A 24,314-nucleotide genomic window follows, 5' to 3' on the forward strand; every position below is an offset into this window, starting at 1 on the left:
GTCTGTCTGCTGCATTCCAACCCCTTTTCCATCCCTGGCGCACTTCAACGAATCTACTTTCCATTGCATTCATTAAAAAATCTGGAATTAAGAGTCTAATGATGGCCATGATCCATTTTTGATTGTTGGATAAAACCCCTCTGGTTCACTGATGTCCTTTAGGGAAGGAAACTGACATCCTTACGTGGTCAGGCCTACATGGGACTCCAGACCCACAGTGATGTAGTTGACTCTTAACTGCCCTCTGAGCAATTAGGATGGGCAATAAATGCTGGCCTGACCAGTGAGGCCCTCATCCCATGAATGAATAAAGAAAACTACACAGTTATATACACAGTTTATGATTCAGCGAATACCCACTCATCCCACTGCACTCTTGGAATTTTCGTAAATGATAGACCATATTTGTTCAGTGCTTGCCTCCTTTTAACTTATTGCCATTATTTCCTGCATCACTGAGAAGACAATGTTAGTTTAACTTGGACTAACAGCGTGGTGCAAACCACCTTTGAGCAACATTTGAAGCCTAAACACACTTACTCCACATGCATCGCACATGTGCGAAGACATGTTTGGAAGCTATGGTTTGCAAATCCATGCTTCGGGTATTTGTCGCTTCAGTGCCCTAATGTTCGGCAAATGTTATCCCACACTTTTGTCCATTAAACTGACACCAACTCGACCAGCCTGGGCGTTGTCCCAGCCATTTTTTTTGTTGCATTTTGCATCTAAAGAAAAGCAAGTGATGGCAGGCAATGCAAGTGACAAGCAGCCTGCCTTTGTCAGTGTAACAGAGCATGTTAGTACAGGAGTGCTGACAGCCTATGGCAACAGGCAAGGCACAGCAAGGCTAGGCATGGATGTGTTAGTGTGCAGGTAGGCACTAAGTGAGTGAGTGCTGAGAGAGCAAGCGAGCACCGCTGAGATGCTGGGCACTTGTCCCTGTGCACAGAATGTGCCTGCAGCCCCTCAGTGCTATTGGCTGGTGCTCTCTGCCATGCAAGCCTGCTTTCCTGACTTCCACCTAGAGAATCCTCAATGTCTAGCTGTTTGGCACGTTTGGTAAAAACAAAAAGCTTGAATATTAATGAGGCCAGTTGTGACGTTAATGTGATTTTTAACAAGAAGTATTTTCCCTTCTCTGGCAATTCACTGCTGTCTAGCAAGGAACAATGTCTAAAAGTAAACAATGCTAAAGTGTACAGGTGGGCTTGAATCTTGTGGGCGGCACGGTGGCACAGTGGTTGGAACTGCTGCCTCACAGCACCAAGACCCGGGTTCAATTCCCGCTTCAGGCGACTGACTGTGCGGAGTTTGCACATTCTTCCCGTGTCTGCGTGGGTTTCCTCTGGGTGCTCTGGTTTCGTTTCCCCCCACAGTCCAAAGATGTGCAGGGTAGGTGAATTGGCCATGCTAAATTGCACCATAGTGTTAGGTTTTTAGATTAGACTTACAGTGTGGAAACAGGCCCTTCGGCCCAACAAGTCCACACCGACCCGCCGAAGCGAAACCCACCCATACCCCTACATTTACCCCTACCTAACACTACGGGCAATTTAGCATGGCCAATTCACCTGACCCGCACATCTTTGGACTGTGGGAGGAAACCGGAGCACCCGGAGGAAACCCACGCAGACACGGGGAGAACGTGCAATCTCCACACAGTCAGTCGCCTGAGGCGGGAATTGAACCCAGGTCCCTGGTGCTGTGAGGCAGCAGTGCTAACCACTGTGCCACCGTGCCGCCCAGGGTGAAGGGGGAAATGTAGGGGAATGGGTCTGGGTGGGTTGCGTTTTGGCAGGTCGGTGTGGACTTGTTGGGCCGAAGGGCCTGTTTCCACACTGTAAGTAATCTAATCAAATCTTAAAAAAAGGTAGATATTCCTGATATTATGATAGGTCATGCCAGACTTCCTGTCCCATTCTGCCATGCATCTTGCTGCAGCCTAAATCTCTCAGACTCTTATAAGATTCTGCCTTTTATCTCTTTTGCACCTCCACATATGGCAGAATTTTGTTTTTCTTTAAGACTGTATCAAGAGTTTGTGCCAAAAGTAGTTTTTGTTTTGTGTGGGGAGCCAAGTTAATAAATGCATTTGTACTGAATAGAGCTTGCAGGACAGTGACCACCTATCAGGCTCATACTTCACATATTCTGGTTTATGAACAGACAAGTTTACTGTTTTCGGGAAACAAGATTGCACCTATGAATGTGATTCCAGTGGCCTGGAGTGTTAATGAGTATTCATGACATGCTAATCAATGCAACACTAGTTCTTGCAGATTATCACCAGGGAAAGCTGCCAGAAAGGCTCTGAGAACTTTATAGCAAATGTTTAACCCACCGATGGGAAACAGAAAGTTTCCATCTTACTCTATTGAGGTATTCTGCTGGCATTTCTAAAAGCACCGAGCAGCCCTGGAAACTTCTACCTATTGTTTTTGATGCTGTTATTCTGTTTGTCAGTTTGTTTGCAATCTATCTCAAAAACTAATGGATGGATTTTAACAAAACTGGCTACACTGAAAGGGTATGGACTGAGGAAGTGCTGATTAGCTACTGGTTAAGATAAGGATCCAGATGCTGGAAATTTCTAAAGGATCCAATAACATTGTGAGATGAGTCAAATTGCCATTTTTTTAAAAGAGTCTTGTGAGTTGTTTCATTTGGAATGTTGTTGATTCCTTCAGGATGTTGTGGAGTGTTTCAGCTACTGTGGTAGAATTTTCTCCAGTTGTTAAATAGAAACAGAATTTTCAGAGCAGGTTGTTGGATATCAATTGGTCTGAATCCTGCTCAATGAGATGGAAGCTTTTAATAAAGAGATTTCTTGCTTTCAACATTGTAGATTAGAAAAAAGGCTAGGAAAGTGTCAAGATGGAGCTGCATAATTTTAATACAATTGAATTAATTAAACATGGCAGAGTGTGTGCTTTACTGAATGCATTTTGTGCTTGTTATTTATTAGAATAGTGGCTCATGGAGAAAGACCCGTTCTGTTTTCTTATAATTCATGATCATATCATTTTACTCATTAGTGTTAAGTAACCTATTTAAATAATTCCAGGTTTTGTTGTGACTTTACTGAATTCTTTAGATGGTTAGCACAATTTGTACTTTTCAAAAGCTGCAAAATCTGCTATCACAAAATACATTACTCACAGGGAGCCCCGGCTAACTGAAACTAGAGCGTTCTCAGGAAACTTTTGTAAGCCGGACATGGCGTAAAGTGAAGGTACATGATTTATATGGGAAAAAAGTATTGCTGTTTTTCGTAAAAGAGAAAATCCTCTTCAGATTTGCGAAAATGGGTACTAAATGCAGGCCTTTAGTAGAAGTGAAATTGCGTAAATTTGGAATTTTGTATGGTTTTGATTGTGTGCAATTTCTGTTTTAAATGAAGTGACAATTATTATTGCTGAATTAGATGCAGAGTCTGATTTTTAAAAAAAGTCCTTGTTCTGTGTATCTAAATAACTAATTGACAGTAGTAAAATGCTATATTGACAACAGTGACATACCTGGACATGTTAACATTTACTTCTATTGTCAAGTTTATAATGAACCTGTCAGTCCAGTTCAATGGTGACATGCAAGTTATCAGATTGTTCAGTTATATTAGTTTGAAAACAATCTCACAGCAGTGTATTTTGTTTTGAGCAGCATTACTGATATGTTTGCTTTTAGAGAAGCTGTCAACTTTTAATACATATATTTTTTGATCAACCTGTTAAGGCATATTACATATACTTCCAGGGTATGTGGGGCTTGAACACAGCATTTTGGTCTGGAGGTATAAACCATACAAGAACCCTCAGACTTTCATTGTAAATGCTGTCAATTATATTCTTTCAAATATCACCACGCTGTGCAGATATTTTGATAGACTGAGGAAAGATAGCAACCATTCTTCCAGGAAGAGACCTAGATGCTGGGATGATGCTTCCTGTAGTGAGAATGGCTGGAACTGGGTGAGCACTTTAAAAATAGAGGGACTCTCATTTAAGATGGAAATGAGGAGGGTCATTTGTGTTTGGAAGATGTTGTGAAATCAACAGTGCAGGCTGGGCCATTGAGTATATTCAAGGCTGGGTTGGAACCAGTATCTATAAGGGAGTTGAGTCTTGTAGGTAGGTGGGTGAGTTATGGGCACGTTGGAAAGTGGGGAAAAATAAGTTATAATCAAATAGTCGAAACCTTATTGAAGGCCCAAGCATGTTTCATGGGCTGAATGACCTACTCCTATTCACATTTCTCATGACTCAAGGTATAGGAATCTTTTGAGTCCGGAATGTTGAAACATAACTTATCATTTTATGTAATCTTTGCAGTGTAGGTTAATTCCAGCTGTTAACTGAATAACAAAATTAAATTATTTAACATCCGTTAGGTACACTCTCATCTCAGTTGATTAAAGCAGAGGTGGTAGATGGTGATGTAAATAGTTTATGTTTCACATTTTGTCCTAGTTTGTTAAAAGCCTGGTTTTCCTGTAAGGTAACCTTTTAGAAAGTTTCTAGTTTAAACCACAGTGGCTTAGTGGTTATCACTGCTGCCTCTCAGCGCCAGGGACCCAGGTTTGATTTCGGACATGGGCGACTGTGTGGAGTTTGCATATTCTCCCCGTGTCTGCGTGGGTTTCCTCCCACAGTCCAAAGGTATGAGGTTAAATGAATTGGCCATGCTAAACTGCCCACAATGTTTGGGGATGTGTAGGTTAGGTACATTAGTCTGGGGTAAATATTGGATAATAGGGTAGGGGATGGTTCTGTGTGGGTTACTTTCAGAGGGTTGATGTGGATTTGTTGCGCTGAAGAGCCTGTTCCCAAACTGGAGGGATTCTATGAAACTGGTATGCTTGAATTTTTTAGGGTAAATGTACAGCTTGATGATGTATGTTTTAGGTTAGAGAAATAGGCAAGATTAGTTATTTAGAGACATGGATTGTCTATGACAGAAGTTGACTTACCAGGTACACACTTCATTTTCATTCAGTTATTCCTTGTGGCTCATTTTTCCAGTATTGGAGTCTGCTGTAATTTTCTGCCAGCCTTGTTGTTTCCAGGCAAGTGTTTGTTGATTTGTTTAACAACATTATGCTGAGATATTCAGAGAGGAGTTTCAGACTATTATTGGATGACACCGGACTATGCTTGCTTTAAATACTATAGTAATTTTCAATCTGCCCTTTGTTCTTTCACAAGTTTTTGTGATTTACATAAGGTTTAGTGATGCACAGTAAAACTGGGGAAGTAAATTATCCAACAGCAGTATGTCCACCTAGTTACATTTTGTTCATCATTGCTATGGATACACAGTGAAGCTGATGCTTGACATTTTTAGCCACAATATATACCATGGCCTAACACTTCTTTGTTCTAAAGCTAGTCTCTAAAGTGTTAGAACCTATCGTTTCCTCATTATTCATGTTTGATGTGTGTTTTAAGTAGTTTCTATTTTTATTTCTATTTTCCAGCATCACCAGTTATACTTTGTTTTGTTTTATTCTGCACTTGTTTAGTAGTCTGGTTTCAAAGTTATTGGTGGTGGATCTCCTATGAAAACCTCAGGAATTCTGCGCTTTCACTGAATGTTATAACTGTAGACATCTAGTATGTATCAATTGACTTTTGAAAACTATTAGCTGAGCACAAGTGTTTTGGAACTTTCTTTACACTGCCTTTGAGACATTAGATGGTTGTGAGAGATGCTGTGTAATTGCATGCCTTTGCTGTCTTCTGGATTTAAAATGTGATGGTGTTTCTCTTCTGGCTACAGGAAATTCTCGGAGGAGACTGATGTGCTCTGTGTGCAATAAAAAGTGTTCTTCGGCTGCAACCCTTCAGGAACATCGAAAGGTCAGGCATGCTAGAGACTCCCGTCCAATCTTCACAGCACATTCTGTTTGTGTGTTAGATTACTAGTCTCGGCTATTTATTGGGGCTTAGCTGTCCGTTACTTCTGTTGAATGAATTAACTTCATTGAGTCAATTCTAACTAAGGAAAATATTTGAATGTGAATTCAATTTGTTAATCCTTTCACTGATGGTTCAGCTCAGGAAACCAGTGATATAACTGTAAAGATTGACAAGTTACCTTTTTATTTTCATTCTTGTGTGTTGCATGTTGTTAATTGACAGTTTTTAATATCAAAATATTATTCAGCAAAAGTGCACATATTGCTGCTTTCAAACTGATGAGCAGAATTATGTTTGGGGTGGGTGTCATTGAAGAGATTGCTAAAGGTCAAAGGTATTTTTCTTACGCGCTTGGGTTCAGTTTACAAGGCTAACTGTCTGTTTTTGCTTTTCAGTTATAGCTCAAATACTGTTAATTTCTACATTTTTTTTTCATTCTTCACAATGTAAAATATTCAGGCAGAATGTTAAGTGGTTTCCTACTTTAAACTACCTTGGTGGTCAGATGTACGTGAGGGAAAAAATAATTTTGGCTAATAGTAATCTTGAATTAAGATAACATGCCTGGTCACCAGTCAGATTTTGCTATTTTAAAATGATATGATTGGATGGTGAAAAATGAAAAATAGATCATGTGCAACAGACAAAATTGATCACTGTGTATGCTGTCTCTAAGGGTCATGTGCTGCTGTGTATGTTGAAGCAGAAATGGTAAAAAGCATGCAATATTACAAGACATACCATGACTTGAAGTATTGAAGACAGCATATCTGTTTTCATTTAGTTACAAGTCTTTCTTGTGTCTCACTATTTTTGCAAAACCTGTGGAATATATTGGATGGGGACAGTAACTTGAAAGCATAGAAACACAGAAAACAGGGACAGGATCAGGCCATTTGGCCCTTTTGAGCCTACTCTACCATTCAATTTAATCGTGACTGATCATCCAACTCATTACCTCATTCCCACTTCCGTTGTGCAATATTAGATTAAATTACTTACAGTGTGGAAACAGGCCCTTCGGCCCAACAAGTCCACACCGACCCACCGAAGCGCAACCCACCCATTACCCCTTATCTAACACTACGGACAATTTAGCATGGCCAATTCACTTGACCCGCACATATTTGTGACTGTGGGAGGAAACCGGAGCACCCGGAGGAAACCCACGCAGACACGGGGAGAACGTGCAAACTCCACACAGTCAGTCGCCTGAGGCAGGAATTGAACCCAGGTCCCTGGCGCTGTGAGGCAGCAGTGCTAACTACCGTGCCACCGATGAATATGTTCCCAGCAAACCATGAAACTTTGTGAATTTCAAAGGGATTTCAGAAAGAACTGAGAGAACAACTTTTGCAAAAGTTTACAAGAAAATATCTGGAATATTTGTAAGCTGTATGAATCCATAGGGTTTTTTCATGTGATTGTATGCTGTTGATCTTTGTCAATTACCGAATCTCACAGGAGGCCAGATGGCAATGGCTTGGAGAGGCCAACAAGGCAAGGGGTTGCACTATGAATGGTAGGATCCTGGAAAATACTGAAGATCATAGGGACCCTAGTGCATACTGTATGTCCACAGATCCCTCAAGGTGTGGGCCAGATTGATAAGATCGTTAAGAAGGTGCATGTTTTATTAACTGAGGTATAGGAATCAAGAACAGTGAGCTTATGCTGGAATTGTATATATCACTGGTTCTGCTGTAATTGGAGTGTTATGTGCTGTTCAAGTCATCACATTATAGCAAGGGTGTGATTGCACTTAAGATGTAGAAAAGATTACTTGAGTGTTGCATGGGCTGGAGTGTCTGTGTTATGAGAAGAGATTGCATATGGTTTGGCTGTTGTCCTTGGATCAGCGAATGTTGAGATGGGCTTTGATAGAGATATGTAAGATTAATTAGCATAGATACTGATTGTTTTTTATTCAGAGAGTGGTAGGAATGTGGAACTCGCTGCATGAAAGGGTGTTTGAGCCTGAAACCTTTTGCTATTTGTTTCCGTTGCCATAGACTCCGAGGCTATTGGCTAAAAAACTTGTAAATAAGATTAGTCAGATCTTTGTGGGCTGGTGTGGACACAGTGGACCAAATGGCCGCTTCCTGTGTTGTAAGTATTTATGAGTCAATAAGAATCCTTTGACAATTAACTTCAGCCTGTCTCTTCTGATTGATGACTCTTCAGCCAGTGAAATCTCTTTACACACACAAAAAAAGACTCTGAGCTTCCAGATGCCTGCCACTTTAACACACCACCCTGTTCCCTGGCCAACATCTCTGTCTCAGGCTTGCTGCAGTATTCCAGAGAAGCTCAACTCAAGCTGGAAGAACACCATCTCATTTTTTGCCTCAGGACCTTGTAGCCCTCAGGACTCAATATCGAGTTCAATAACTTCAAGGCTTGAACTCTCCTATGTCCTAGCCCCTTACTCCACACACTAGGTCTTTATTACATAGTTTAGATCAGAGTGGTGCTGGAAAAGCACAACAGGTAAGGCAGCATCTGAGAAGCAGGAAAATTGACTTTTCGGGTAAAAGCCCTTCATCATTTGCCTTGTCGTCATCATCATTCCTGATGAAGGGCTTATGCCCGAAACATCGAATTTCCTGTTCCTTGGATGCTGCTTGACCTGCTGCGCTTTTCCAGCAACACATTTTCAGCTTGTTATTACATAGTCTGCCATTACACACTACCCATTGTCAGCCATTAACAGTCTCCATCAACAGGGGAATTCCCCCTCCTAGCCAGATAGTGATCCACTCCTTTGTCTGCCCAACTGTTCTTCTCTCTGTTGGGGCTCTGTCCCTACCTATCATTTACTCCTTACGACCCCCCCCTCCCATCTTCTGCAAATAAACCAACATTTTCCTAGCTGCCAATGGATGTGAGGAAGGGTCACCGGGCTCGAAACATTAACTCTGATATCTGTTCACAGATATTGCCAGACCTGTGATTTCCAGCAATTTCTGTTTTTGTTTCTGATTTACAGCATCCACAGTTTTTCCAGTTTTTAATTAGTGAAAACTCTTTGACTTTATTTGCTTAAGTCGGCATCTGCCTCTTAATTCGAGGATGACTACTGTGTTGTCCACCTTTCCTCTGGGATTTCATGTAACTGAGGCCGATTCTTGTCACGCAGACCTTTACTGATTCTGGGGCAGGATATCCCATGAAGTTGTGGGATTTGAAATTAGGATTTTCTTCCTTTTTCTTTCCTACTCTGCTGTTATTCTTACCTCATCATCTAGATGCTGTGACTCAAAGTGTGGGATTTAAAAGACTTTGTTGGAGGTTCCTCGGAAAAGACATGAGTGTAGCACTGGGATGATTTCCCCAGTCACAGAAAGCCAGCAAATCTGATTTATTGCCTATCCAGATTTTCTCTGATATGGAAAGAGGGAAGCATTTTGATAGTTTCAAAGGCATGATTTATCTCCCTATTGAAGGTAATTTACAATTGTCACATTCCTGAAGTTTGAGTAGGAGATACTTTTACCTCCCAAATTTGTTTGATAAGTGCATGGAATTTTGATGGGAGCTAATATCTCCCAGCAATATGTCCACCTGGTTCTACCTGCTCCCCAAAATCCACAAGCCCAGCTACCCCTGCAGACCTATCATCTTGGCATGCTCCTGCCCCACTGAACTCCTCTCGTCCTACCTCGACTCCATTCTCTCCCCTTGGTTCAGGCAATTCCCACTGACATCCGCGACACCAATCATGCCCTCCATCTCTTTAGTAACTTCCAGTTCCCTGGCCCACAGTGTTTTAACTTCACTATGGATGTTCAGTTCTTATACATGTTCATACCCCATAAGGATGGCCTCTGGGCCCTTGGCTTCTTCCTCTCTAAATGACCCATCCAATCCCCTCCTCCGCCTCGCTGAACTTGTCCTCACCCTCAACAACGTTTCCTTCAACTCTTCCCATTTTCTCCAAATCCAGGGGGTGGCCATGGGTACTTGGATGGGCCCTAGTTACGCCTGCCTCTTTGTTGGTTATATCAAACAGTCCCTCTTCAGTACCTACACAGGCACTGTGCCCCAACTCTTCCACCGTAGGTCGATGCCTGCATCAGTGCAGCATCCTGCATCGAGGCTGAACTGGAGCAGTATATTGACTTCGGCCACAACTTCTATCCCGCTCTCAAATTCACTTGGTCCATCTTGGAAACTTCCCTCCCCTTTCTGGACCTCTCCATTTCCATCTCCGGCACGATCTCCAGACAGACGTTTACTTCAAACCCACAGACTCTCACGACTGCCTGGACTATACCTCCTCCTACCCAGTATCCTGCAAGAACTCCACCACATTCTTCCAATTCCTCTACCTCTGCTGCATCTGCTCAGATAAGGAGACATTCCACTCCCAAGTATCCCAGATGTCCAGCTTTGAAAAATGTGCATTCCCCCCTCTGTCACTGCACCACCTCCATTCCCAATTCCACTGCTCTAAACAGCCCCCAACGCAATAAAGACAGAGTCCCCCTTGTCTTCACCTACCACCCCACCGGTCTCCACATCCAACGCATCATGCTTAAACACTCCTGCCAATTCCAACTAGACCCTACCACCAAGAACATCTTCCCCTCCCCACCCCTCTCTGTCTTCCGCAAGGACCGTTCTCTTCAACTGTCCTTGGTTTGTGCCATATTTCTCACCAATGCCCCCCCCCCCCCCCCCCTCACCCTGAACCCCCAGGTACCTTTCCCTGCAACCAGAAAAGATGCAAAACCTGCTGGTGCACCACCCCCGTCACCTCCATCCATGGTCCCAAACAGTCCTTCCAGGTGAAACAGAGATTCACCTGCCTCTCTTCCCAACCTTTTTTTACTGCATCAGGTGTTCCCAGTGTGGTCTTCTCTACATCGTGGAGACCGAATGTAAACTTAGCGATCGGTCCGCCGAGCATCGCAGCTGAGCCCTCAGGGACCAACTGGATCTCCTAGTCGCAGCCCATTTTAATTCCTCTTCCCACTCCCTTTCCAACATGACCATCCTTAGCCTCCTCCGTTGCCACAATGAACCAAAGAGCAATTTGGAGGAACAACACCTCATCCTCCTCCTGGACAGCCTACAGCCCGGAGGACTCAACATTTTGAGTTCTCCAATTTCAAACAACCTCCCTTCCCTCTCCCTTCCATTCACCCCTGCTATCAAATGTATTCATTCCTCCCATTGACCAACCAGGTCGTACCTTCTACATTTCTGCAACTATTCCCACTTCACCACCCTGCCCCCGCCACTGCCTTTATCTTCAGCTCTCCCTACATACACCCCCAATCGTGAAGAAGGGTTACACCCGAAACGTTGACTTCTCTAGCTCTTGATACAGCCTGGTTTGCTGTGCTCTTCTAGCCTCCTTTTGGATTAGTGATGCTGGAAGAGCACTGCAGTTCAGGCAGCATCCAAAGTTCTAGCCTCCTGCCTGTCTACTTTTGGATTCCAGCACCTGCAGTTTTTTTGTCTCGAACCAAGCTATAAAGACCTCAACTGGGATACAATTGGGACTGTAGGCTTTGTGGTTTCTTTCTGTTGGCTTGTTACAACTCACACAATGACGGTGGTTCATGGATTCCATCACAGGATAGTGCAGCATAACTTGAAGGGTATCACTTCTCAAACTGGTTTCACAAATGATGTGTTGTTATAAATTTTAGTTTGATTATCTCAATCTTAGTGACATAGAAGTTTATGAACTCCTCAAATTTATAAAAGATTAGAGTAGAGGGCACGGTTCAGTTCAGGTCATTTGCAATGTGTGGTGTGATCCCACATTTGTCTTTTTTTAAAATAATGTTCTGGCTGAATTACCACATCTATCATGGCTAGCAGGTGATATGTTGTTGTGAGAGTTAGGGATTGCGTTTAGAGTGTTCCATGCTGTTAATTTAGGTGATGACATCTTTCCTGATTGTCCCATTTAATACTGCACACTGTGACCGCCATTTAAAGGGTCTTGTCAGACTATGGGGTGTCATCTGAATTCCTCCCTGAATCGGGTCGGCATGGACTAGTCGGACCAAAGGGTTTGTTTCCACGCTGCACGTCTCTGACTCTATCCCTCCAACCACCTTAAAAAAAACCCATGTGGGTAGAGGTGATTGTGTGTACTGTCAAGGTCTTGCCACTGTGTGTCACTGTGGAGCACCATTAGTTTCCAGCCAGCAACAATGTTGGTACAGCTTCAGTGATTCTAGTGGCTAGTAACGAGCTTCTGATCGACATTACATAACTTTTTTCAACTTAGTTTTACCAATTATCAATTCAAAACTGTCAATTAAAAGGATAATTTTCCTATTAAGTTCCAGACTGGGCAAATGTAGAAGGAAAAAATATGACGCCACAGAGGTTAACATTTTCTATCGCAGAACTACCTATAGGTATATTCAACAATCTAGGTGATATACCAGGCCTGTGCAGGGATAAAGTTACCATGAAAGTTTTAAATGGAGCGCATGACCTGTGTAATGAATTTCAGATAAAGTTGATGTATATATTATTCTCTTTCATTATTTAAAAATATTTTTATTGAAATAGGCAAACTGTTTATAGCTACTCCCGCCCAGAGATGTAACACAACAGCACATGATACACATCTGTATTGTCCCATCCTAACACATCCACTGCTATATGTAGGCAACCACTCTGTAACATTGTCATTCAGCTATACCTAGATTGACCTGTTATTCTGCTGCCCCCTACTTGGCCCTCTAGAACAAACTTTTAAGTTTGGAACAGTTGGTGGACCTACTAACATTTTCTTCTCTGGATGCTCTTTAGAGCTCATTTTGCTTTTACAATCTCAAATATCTCTTCACTTAGCATATGGTTTATATCTGAGATTTCCAACATTTGTCTTAGCATCCACACTTCAAGCACCTCTGTTCCACAGATCTCTACTTACTGCCTACATTTGTGAGGCAAAGAGGAAAGTGGATAAAATGTAACCTATTGAAAGATTTTAGTTTATCGGAAGCTTCAGTTTGCCTGTTAATGCATCCATCATCTTAATCAATTTACTTCTGGCTATCTCTATCCTTCCAACTTCTGCAACACAAACACAGTATAGAGATGCCACTGTACCCTGCTACCGATATAATATGGGAGTTTTACAAATTGGAATGACAAACTTTAAAACAAAAGTGCTCAATTTTATCCACAATGTTTTTAAGCCAAATGCTCTGTTAAAGATGGTAATTCCAAAAATGCTTTAGAAAGTCACTCGCAAACATCTTCGACTTAAAGCAAGTTGGATTAAAAGTTTATTTTTGAAGACAAAGTTTGAAATAAGCAATTGCAAAAACAAAACACAATTGTTGAACAGATTGAGGCTGAATTTTCATTGAAGCAGTGTAGATAAACAGCAAAGAACCCGAAGTTATGGTCAGCTAACACCAAAGGAATTAAATGTTGAACCAATGCATTATTGCTACAAAAAGTGTTTCCCAGCATGTGATCTGATGTAATTTAATGCATAAATGAACTAGTGGATGCGCAGTAAAGACCTGCACGTTGTGTTGGAATATTTTAGATATTTATTATACTTTTGAAACAATAGCAAACTATTAGCTTCTCCAGTCACCTTGGGCAGGCATTTTATTAGTTTTATGCTTATTATCTGAAGGACCTTCATTACTTGTACATCACTAAATGCTGGTAATCCACAGTATAAATTGATATTATATAGTCTGTGTTACAGAAGATTTGTGCACACAAAGGTTTATTATTGTTTAAGCTAGCACTGCACCTAGCAAAATCTAATGGATAAACACAACAAAGAACTGCAAATGCTGGAGATCTGAAATGAACAAATTGCTGGGGAAACTTAGCAGGTCTGGCAGCATCTGTGGAGAGAAGATAGAGTTAATGTTTCAAGTCCAGTTCAGAAGAAGGGCTACTGGACTTGAAAGGTGAACTGTCTTCATTCTGTACATGCTGCCAAACCTGCTGAACATCAAATGGAGTTCTTCATTCGAAGTGAGTGAATGCCTGGGATGTTTAAAAGGTTACATTCCTGCTGCATTTAAGCTAGTCAGTACAAGATTGGTGAAATCGCTTGTTTAAATGCCAATTGTTTGAAGATAGTAAGATGTTAACAGACTGAAATAAGTGTTTGGTTGACAGCAAGATAGATCCCAGCAAGTTAATTAATGAACTTGAAAATACAATAATCCTTAGGAATGATGTATGTGGTTTATGAATGTCTAAACACTGATTGAATTACTGATTCAAAGTCGGCTATTTGTTATCATATAAACATCATTTTTATTTTCTTAATATTAAGCAACAAAGGGAAAGAACAGCAAAGATAATAGTGATCTAGAAGTCGAAAGGAGATTCAATCATGCAACATGTTAGACTACTATAGTTCTACCAACTCTTGCTCCAAGTGAGAAAATCTTATTTTAAGGTAAAGTGAACTGTCAGGTTGATAATGCTGCACATTATTTAGTTTTGATATTGTAGCATTGCTGCTCATCCACTGATGTCTTCTTGTGTTCACTAGAGTGGGGCATTGATGGAATGGGAGATTTCCCTTTCAGGGGTCACTGCCCGATAACAAACTCCAACATCGGACATGGTACCGTCAAGTGTAGAATAAATTCCCTTTGATCTGTCTAGCATTAATTTCGTCTTATTTTGAACACAAATCACTACTGGGGAAAAAATCAACCGGTGCAGTTTGTTTTGTACAGTAGGCTGGTTTGAGGCTCATCGCATCCATTTCATGTAGAAACATGAGAGCCAGCAGTAAGAGGAATCATTCATGCCGTCGGTTTGAATTGTATTTGAATCTGATGTGCCAGTATCTAACTCATTATCCTACGCTTCAGTATCCCCTGCCATTTTTTTTTCCCGGCAGGTGTGGTGAAGTCTCTGAGATGCCTTTTGATATTTATCAGAAAAAATTGAAAAATATATGCTGGAACCAGCTTTTCCACGTTAGTAGCTTTAAAACTTGAGATTGTTGTCCTCCGTAAGTTGCTCTTTTTACGATTTGAATAAAATGTGCATGGAACAATGATCAAATTTACCTCTTTTTCCCATTTGATTATGGTGGTAAGAGCCCAGTATTATTGAGTAAGACAATTTTGCAGGTAAACCATGACAAATTAGTTCCAAAAGGAGGTCCTGAGAAAAACTGCCCAGCCTCAACATTTTTGGCAACATACTGCATCTTCGAGGAATGAAGGTGAAAGACATGGTTGTACTTGCTGGAGGATGGAAACATAGACAGGGTCTTACATCCTGTTGTTTGTCATAGGTCATTACATGTTAATATTTGTGTTGCTCATTGGTCATATATACCAGATGGATGAATCTTTATCTAAGGTTAGTCAAATGTGACTGGTGAGAAGACTGCTATCACAAGGGGCCATGTGATGTTTGTTAATAGCCCTGGATTCCCTGGTGTGCTTCTGAGCTCTTGACAACTCTAGATCCTAACTGCATATTGTCAACTGTAAAATACTGGTCCATTTTGAATTGTCATTTGGGATAAACTAAATCACTCTGGTATAGTATCCAATGTGAAATTGTCGTCAATGCAGCAGTGCCCTTGTGTAATGGAAGAGTTAAGTTTTGCAGAATTTTTGGAGTTCTAAGTTGGGATGATGCGAGGGTTACAGCTCAAGGCAACCTTTGCATTAGACAAAGAGAATGTTAGTACTGAAACAAAAACAGAAATTGCTGAAAAATTTCAGCAGGTCTGGCAACATCCATGGAGAGAAATTGGAGTTAATGTTTCAGGTCCAGTGACCTTCCTGCAGAAGAAGGGTCCTGAAGTATTACTGTACCTGTTAACACTGATTTCTCTCCACAGATGCGGCCAGATCTGCTGAAAGTTTTCAGCAATTTCTGTTTTTATTTCCTATTCCCAGCATCTGCAATTCTTTTGGTTTGTAGTGAATGTTGCTTCTGTAACTTGATCTGCAGTCGAGAACTTATGTAAAAGCTATTTAATTTAAATCTAAACCTTTATTCAGCACTTTATTTTTTGCTGCACACAAGGCTTTGAAATTTGTCACATTTTTCATGCACTATCTTTGAGAAACACTGCACAGGTAGAAAGCCACTCTTTTCCTGTAGCAATCCATTATTATTAATTAAAACCAGTGAAATAGGTAATGGTGGCACCTCAGAATGAGGAGAGCTGTAGAATGTAAGCCTGATTTACCACATTGCGCTTGGGAAGTGCAGCCAATCAGACATCCTGAAAGCATTTTTATAAGCGTTCCTTGAAGTGAGATTTAAGGACTTGAAACAGACTCTGGCTTCATGGTGAAAGTGAGGACTGTAGATGCTGGAGATCAGAGCTGAAAATGTGTTGCTAGAAAAGCGCAGCAGGTCAGGCAGCATCCAAGGAGCAGGAGAAGAAGGGCTCATGCCTGAAACGTCGACTCTCCTGCTCCTTGGATGCTGCCTGACCTGCGCTTTTCCAGCAACACATTTTCAGCTCTGGTTTCATGGTTACTGTCCAATCACAATGTATTGTGCAATTAATATAGGAATTCTTGCAATTGTTGAAAATCTAGATTATGGTATGTTATATTTGAATCTGAACTTGGAATTCTGGGCTCCGGCAAAGGCCGGCAAATGACCCCTTTTAAATGAGTGATCATAAATACACGATGTAGGCAAGCTTGTTTTCTTTCTGTCTTGGAACTTGTAAAAGCCAATTCTGTATTGACAGTAAAGTGCTTAACTTTTCAATAAATTTTCCCGGCAGTTCTCTGCTTGACAGCAGGTTTAACCCACAGTTCACGACCTAGAGTCTTTACCATGGATAAGGCAAGGAGGTAGGTACTGAATCCACCCCAGTTGGAGCAGAGATTAAACATTGTGTTGTTGGCACCAAATTGACCCCCTTCACTGGCTGTTCAGTCAACTGTGCCAATCTGCTCTCCAAGGAACCCAAACTACTGTGCCACATGCACTACCACATGCATGTTACAGTCCAGAGCTATGAATAGTGATCGTGTATGCTCCAATTTTGCCCAATGGTGACCTAAATCAAATCAGTTTTTGGATAAATATGGATTTCTTGGTGCAGTGCATTCTTAACACATTTTCTTTGGACTCTACTGATCCAATAACATAAGCTGCCATTCCTTTGTGTACCTTTTTGTCTGTAAATATCATTTTAGATTGCCCCCATAAAGTTCACGTTTGAACAATACGAGCGAAATCTTACCAGGTTCCAAATGACATGAGCTCTGATGAGAAACTGAAAGGAATCACGTGATGGCTTTCTTGAGAGCAATAAGTTGCATTTTCCAACAGTGTTCTGGATCTCGAGGTGAGAGTCTGGTTAGTGAGCGGTGACCGGTCAATTAATGGGAATAATTGCTCACTATCACCATCATTACCATTGAATCTCACCTCATTAATACACAGGCTCCCCTTCTGCCATAGGGCAGAAAGAAATTTAGATGCTGAGAATTCCCGACATAAACGTCAGAAGGGCTCCTCCATCTTTGAGACCCACCCACAGGGCATGCTTCTTAGGCAGTGATAACATACACCTCACATTCATCAGCCTACTCTCAGCCATCAGTAAAGTGATAGAAAGTGTCATCAACAGTGCTATCAAGCAGCACTTCCTCAGCAATAACCGTATCAGTGATGCCCAGTTTGGGTTCTGCCAGGGCCACTCAGCTCCTGACCTCCTTACAGATTTAGTTCAAACATTGGCAAAAGGCTGAATTCCAGATGTGAGATGACAGTGGCAGCCCATGACAGTGGCAGCCCTTGACATCAAGGCCACATTCAACCAAGTGTGGCATCAAGGACCCTTAGCAAAACTGGGATCAATGGATATCAGAGGGCAAACTCTGCTGGTTGGAATCATACCCAGCACACAAGAAGATAGTTGTGGTTATTTGATGTCAGTCAATTCAACTCCAGAACATCACTGCAGCGGTTCCTCAGGGTAGTGTCCTAGGCTTAACCATCTTCAGCTGCTTCATCAATGACCTTCTGTCCATCATAAAGTCAGATGTGGGGATGTTTGCCAATGTTGGCACAATCTGTATCACCATTCATGACTCCTCAGACACAGAAGTAGTCCATGCTCAAATACAACATGATATAGGCCAAGCAGAGGCAGGTGGGACTAGTTCAATTTGGGATTATGGTTGGCATGGACTGGTTGGGCCAAAGGGTCAGTTTCCGTGTTGGATGACTGTATGACTGCATGACTGTATCTGAGCAATATCCAGGCTGACAAGTGACAAGTGAGATTCATGCCACATGAATGCCAGGCAATTATCATCTCCAGTAAGAGACAATCTAACCACTGCCCCTTGACATTCAATGATGTTACCATCACTGAATCCCCTACTATCAATATCCTTGACATTACCATTGACCAGAAACTTAATTGGACAAAAGTGAGGACTGCTGATGCTGGAAATCAGAGTCTGGATTAGAGTGGTGCTAGAAAAGCACAGCAGGTCAGGCAGCATCCCTGACTTGCTGCGATTGGTCTGCAACACAAATTCCCGTAGTATTCAACGGAATGAGGACATGCCACAACCCAAAGGACTAGCCACATTACCATGCATCAAAAACATTTCTGAACTGACAGCCAGACTACTGCAACCACTTAGGACTCATAGCAGTACACAAACCAACAGCCACTCTCAGACAACAACTCACCAGGACAAAGGACCCGATACCCAGCATAAGCAAAACCAATGTAGTGTACAAAATCCCATGCAAGGACTGCACAAAACTCTACATAGGACAAACAGGAAGACAGCTAACGATCCGCATCCATGAACACCAACTAGCCACAAAACGACATGACCAGCGATCCTTAGTAGCCACACACGCAGATGACAAGCAACAGGAGTTTGACTGGGACAACGCTACTATTATAGGACAAGCCAAACAGAGAACAGCCAGGGAATTCCTAGAGGCATGGCACTCATCCACAGATTCAATCAATAAGCACATCGACCTGGACCCAATATACCGGCCACTGCAGCGGACAGCTGGAACTGACAACCGGAAGCGGCAGATACAAATCACTATAAATGTTGGAGGAAAGATCACAGAAGAGCTTCATAGGAGGCTCCCAAGCACTGAGGATGTCACTTAGACAGGGGACAAAATGTCTGCAACACAAATTCCCAGTTCGGCGAACAGAACCACAACAACGAGCACCTGAGCTACAAATCTTCTCCCAAAATTTGAATAATAAACAATACTATTTATTTATTTATCACAATTAATACTATAACAACAAAATACGCTATAACTAACAATGTGCACTAGAATCCTGATCAACTATCTTGTGCTTTAACATAACTCTGGATGATGATATCCCACTGCACTAGATCTTGACCTTGATCCACGTGGAGATGATCGGCTGGTCGCCTTCCCCAGTGATTCCAGGGGTATCTTCTCTCCACAGTGACTGGATTCGAGTTACCATCCAAGTGCTTAAACAGCCTTTCCAGGTGAAACAGCATTTTGCCTGAACCTCCGCCAGTCTCATGTATTGTATTTCCTGCACTCGATGTGGCCTATGCCACATTGGAGAAATGGAACATAGACTGGGTGACTACTTTACAGAACACCGCCGATCTGTTCTCTAGCAGGACCCTGGCCTTCCTGTCTGTCCACGGCATGCTGCGGTGTTCCAGTGAATCCCAGCACAAACTAGAGGAACAAAATCACATCTCCAGACTAGGCAATCTACAGCCTTCTGGACTTCAATATTGAGTTCAACACCTTCAAATTGTGAACCAACTCTCATTCCTTCCCTTTCTATCAGCTTTATTTGTTATATTCTCTGTCACTAGTTCACCTCTCCCCTACCTCCATCCCAATGGGGACTGTCTGGCAGTTAGATACACCATTGTTCTGCCATTCTCACATTCCAATCACTTAATCTGAACTATCAACATCTTTTCTCCATCAGCACTCTACACCCCATCACCCCCACCCCAATTATAGCATAAATGCTGCCCCCTCCACATTTCACTTCAGCTCTGCTGAATAGTCATCTAGACTTGAAACATTAGCTTGCTCTGTCTCCATGGATGCTGTCTGACCTGCTGCGATTTATAGCATTGATTCCGGCATCTGCAGTAGTTTGCTTCTCGATACTTAATAAGAACTGTTTGGGATGGCAGCATGAGAAAACCCACTGGGCCTCATTAAAAAGAAACCCTCCATCAAGCTGAATTAAATGACAAGATTAAACCCTGTTGCTGTTACCTAGGGGAAACTGTGTACAAGGTTGCTCATGGACCTAGATGTGGTGTTGTCTGAGTGACTGCTTGACTGAATTAAGATGTAATGTGACTGGTGGGTCTGAGACCTCTAAAATGGTGCATCAGTTCACTGCTGCTCATGAAGATTTTGGCTGAGGTGGGAAATGTCTCAAATAGTATAAGGCATAAGACATCAGAGCAGAATGTAGGTCCATTGAGTCTACCCTGCCATTCAGTCATGGCTGTTCGGGTTTCAAAAATATTTTCCCGCTTTCTCTCCTTAACCTTAGCAATTAAGAACACATTGATCTCTGTTTTAAATACACTCAATGACCTGGTCTCCCCAGACTTCTATGGCAATGAATTCCACAGATTAATCACTGTCTGCGAAAGAAGTTTCTCCTTATTTCCATTCCAAAGGGTTTTCCCTTTACTTTAAGGCTGTGCCCTCGGGTCCTCATCTCTCCTGCCAATGCAAACATCTTCCCAATGTCCACTCTGTCCAGGCCGTTCAGTATTCTGTAAATTTCAGTCAGACCCGTCCCATCCTTCGTAACTCCATTGAGTATAGTCACGTAGTCCACAAACGTTCCTCATATGTTAAGCCTTTTATTCCTGGTATCATACTCGTGTACCTCCTCTGGACCTGCTCTAGGGCCAATACGTCTTTCCAGAGGTATGGGGCCTAAAATTGCTCACAATACTCTTAAATGTGGTCTGACCAGAGCCTTTTAAAGCCTCAGAAGAACTTCCCTGCCTTTTTACCATAATCCTCTTGAGATGAATGACACATTGTACTTGCTTTCTGAACTACTGACTCCACCTACAAGTTTACGTTGAGAGAATCCTTGACTAGGACTCCCAAGTCTCTTTGCACTTCAGATTTCTGAATTTCTCCACATTTAGAAAATCGTTCATGTCTCTATTCTTCCTTTCCCCTCACCGTATTTCATCTGCCACTCACCTAACCTGTCTAAACCTTTCTGCAGCCTCCCTGCCTCCTCAACACTACCTGTTCTTTCACCTATCTTTGTATCATCTGCAAGCTTGGTCAGAATGCCCTCCATTCCTTTATCCAGATCATTAGTGTATAAAGGGAAAGGTTGTGATCCCAATACTGACCCTTGTGGAACACCACTAGTCACTGGCTTCCATCCTGAGAAGGACCCTTTTATTCCCACTGTCTGCCGTCTGCCAGACAGCCATTCTTCTATCCATGCTAGTGCCTTACCTCTCACACCATGGGCCCTTGTCTTACTCAGTAGTCTTCTGTGCAGCACCTTATCAGAGGACTTCTGGAAGCCCAGATAGATAAGATCCATTGGCTCTCCTTGGTCTAATCAGCTCATATCCAGGGCATAAATTTAACTAATTTGCTTTTTCCACATTCATTGTTTAATGGTTGTGCCTCTGTTGTCTTCCTCTCCCTCAGGTTTGGGTCCTGCCCTTCCAGCAAAAGATATCGGTGCTCATTTCTATTGTGGCCAAAATCTGAGTTTTATCTTATTTCGACAGGAGCCTGGTTTTTGAGTGGATAGTTGTCTTTGGTAGCCTTTCTCCATGCTTTTTTGGCCCCATGATGCCAGGGGATGCTGACTCCATTCATAACTTGGAATCTGATTGTTGACTTTCCTTGCCATCTCTGTGGCTCAAGGGTATCCCATTTCCAAATTATTCTCTCACTGATTAGGGTGATACTCCAGGCCAAAGATGGCTGGCTTCGTAGTTGTCTATCCTCAACTATTTTGAACCTGTCAGCTTCTGAAAGCTGTGGAGGGGTATATGGTATTGAGGTTAGGATAGACGGAAGGTTTGGCTTGAAAAGCATTGGGGGGGAAGCAGCAGATATAACATATTATTTGGAGTTCTTATCAAGAAAAAGTCCATGAGTTCTGTATTCTTTTGAGTCAGTACGTAATGCAAGCAATTTGATCAGATTTGCTAATAGACCTTTTTCCTTAAGTAAGTAATATTGAGATTATTTTGGTATTTGACAACTTTGAGACTTTTAATGGTTTGATTTAATTGCATGGCACAATTTTTCATCCATATGTCTATGTTTGAAGCAATAATCTTGAAATGCTTTGATCTTAATAATAAACATTTGAGAGTATGAGTGTTGAATAAGTTCAGTGAGAAATTGTGGCAGCAGATTTTGGTTTTGTAACTTCCTGCATTGTCTTACTTGATGAAGACACAAGCTGATTTTCTTCATGCACAATAACATGGACAAAGTAAGAAGTACAGAATATCCTTTAGCGATTTCTTCATGAAAGACTGAATTTTTATTTAAATTATATGGGGACATATGTCAAGAATTAGTTATTTATTCCATCACCAAAATGATCTTATCTCTCTCAGCTCAGTCTGTTATCTGTTTTAATTAGTACATGATGCTAGTGAGATTAGGTGGCTACCAGAAAAGTAGATGCAATTCTTACTTATCTCATTCAACGCGTTGCCTGTGTTATGATCCCAGCTGATGTTGTTATTACTGGACAAGTCTGATTCTTAGCTTGATGGGACATATTTTGAATTATTGATTTTAACAAAGTAGTCTCTCGCTGAAACATAATGCTACAGATTTTGCTTTAACAATTAAACAAAATGTATTAATAAATGAGATGAAGATAAAATAAACCAAATCACCAACTCATAATAAAAAAATCAAAGATCTTTAAACACATGGGAAAAGTATAATCCCATTAATTCCTAAACTGTTCTTTTTTTAAATTGAAAAGAATCAAAACAACTTTTGTTCAGTACACAACATAGCATTCATATAATACTTACACCAGAGTCTCTGCATCTAACACGTCAGTAAGTTCAAGTCACTTGTAACTTTAACTTTTATATTGAAACTGCAGACATTATCTTCCTGGAGTTACCATAAACTCGCTTAAAAGTACTCTCTTTCAATAACGTTTTCAGGTTCTTTTGTCCCAGCATCTCTGGTCTGGAAGTAAGAAAACTCTTTACAGTATTAAGTTAAAAATCACACATCACCAGGTTAGAGTCCAACAGGTTTAATTGGAAGCACACTAGCTTTCGGAGCGACGCTCCATCAGGTGATTGTGGAGGGCTAGATTGTAACACAGAATTTATAGCAAAAATTTGCAGTGTGATGTAACTGAAATTATGCATTGAAAAATTGATTGTCTGTTTACCATCTTTACCATCTTTACAGTATGGTAACATAGTTCACTGCATATCCTTTCCTTCTCAGGAGCATGGGTCTATACTGCCATCCTATCCAAAATAAATATGCTCAAAACTCAAAAGTAAAATTGAAACCAAAATTCCCCTTCCAAGCTGTCTTTTACTTAAACTTATATAAAAAAAAATTGCAGATGTTTCTAACAATCATTAAGACCACAGTATTTACCTTGGTGGGTCACAAAATAATTGAAGATAAACAAAAAAAAATCTATTAGTGGTGCACATGAACCCATTCACTCTAAAGCCAGGTCTCAAAAAATTGCTTTCAAATAAATCACCACAGGTACAGAATGTTTTAACATCATACACACAGAAAATACACTTGTTTCTAAGTCAAGAACCAGAAACACAAACTTAAAGTAAATATTAAATTAATCATTAAATGTATTTATAATTTTGCAATGAATATGCATACAAATCTCACAATTTACATCCCGGTCTGTGGCTGGAGGAATTCAGAGATTTGCTGCACTTGAATTTGGATATAAAGTAACAATTGTATCTGTAGTTGTATACTATAACTATTGTATAATAGTTTCAAAATGATTTTTTTCACTAACCATGTTCAAGGAATTGTGTGTCTGTGTATTATGTGTAGAATGTACTCTATATCTCTCATATTAGATTTGCACCATGCACATAGAAATTGCCCATATTATCCATTTTATGTAAGGAATGACGATTATCATTATGAAGGATGGCTGTTCATTTTCTCAGTTTGATGTATAAATCTAATAGTCATGATGTATAACATGTCATAACAGTTTCAAATAATAACACAGGATTGGTTCACTCATCTCTAAAGTTTACCCACATTAGACACTTTGGTGGATTGATTATGTGTAATGCATTAGAAATGTATAATCCTCATAGTGTTGTTCTGTACATGGTGTAATTACGTGGGTTGAATGAAAGGTTGATCAGGAATAGCACGGTGCCTCAGTGGTTA

The 24,314-nt window shown here is 41.2% G+C and overlaps 1 protein-coding gene across 3 annotated transcripts in view; it reads left to right on the forward strand.

Moving 5' to 3' along the window:
* prdm5 (PR domain containing 5) overlaps positions 1-24,314 on the forward strand; it is a 328,285-nt gene that overhangs the window by 96,678 nt on the left and 207,293 nt on the right. For all 3 annotated transcript variants that reach the window (XM_060832378.1, XM_060832359.1, XM_060832368.1), the window contains exon 8: positions 5,779-5,858. In XM_060832378.1, the coding sequence (XP_060688361.1) occupies positions 5,779-5,858 (80 nt within the window). The remainder of the gene's footprint in view (positions 1-5,778; positions 5,859-24,314) is intronic.

The sequence above is a fragment of the Hemiscyllium ocellatum genome, chromosome 1, assembly GCF_020745735.1.
Source record: "Hemiscyllium ocellatum isolate sHemOce1 chromosome 1, sHemOce1.pat.X.cur, whole genome shotgun sequence".
In the NCBI taxonomy this organism is placed as follows: Eukaryota; Metazoa; Chordata; class Chondrichthyes; order Orectolobiformes; family Hemiscylliidae; genus Hemiscyllium; species Hemiscyllium ocellatum.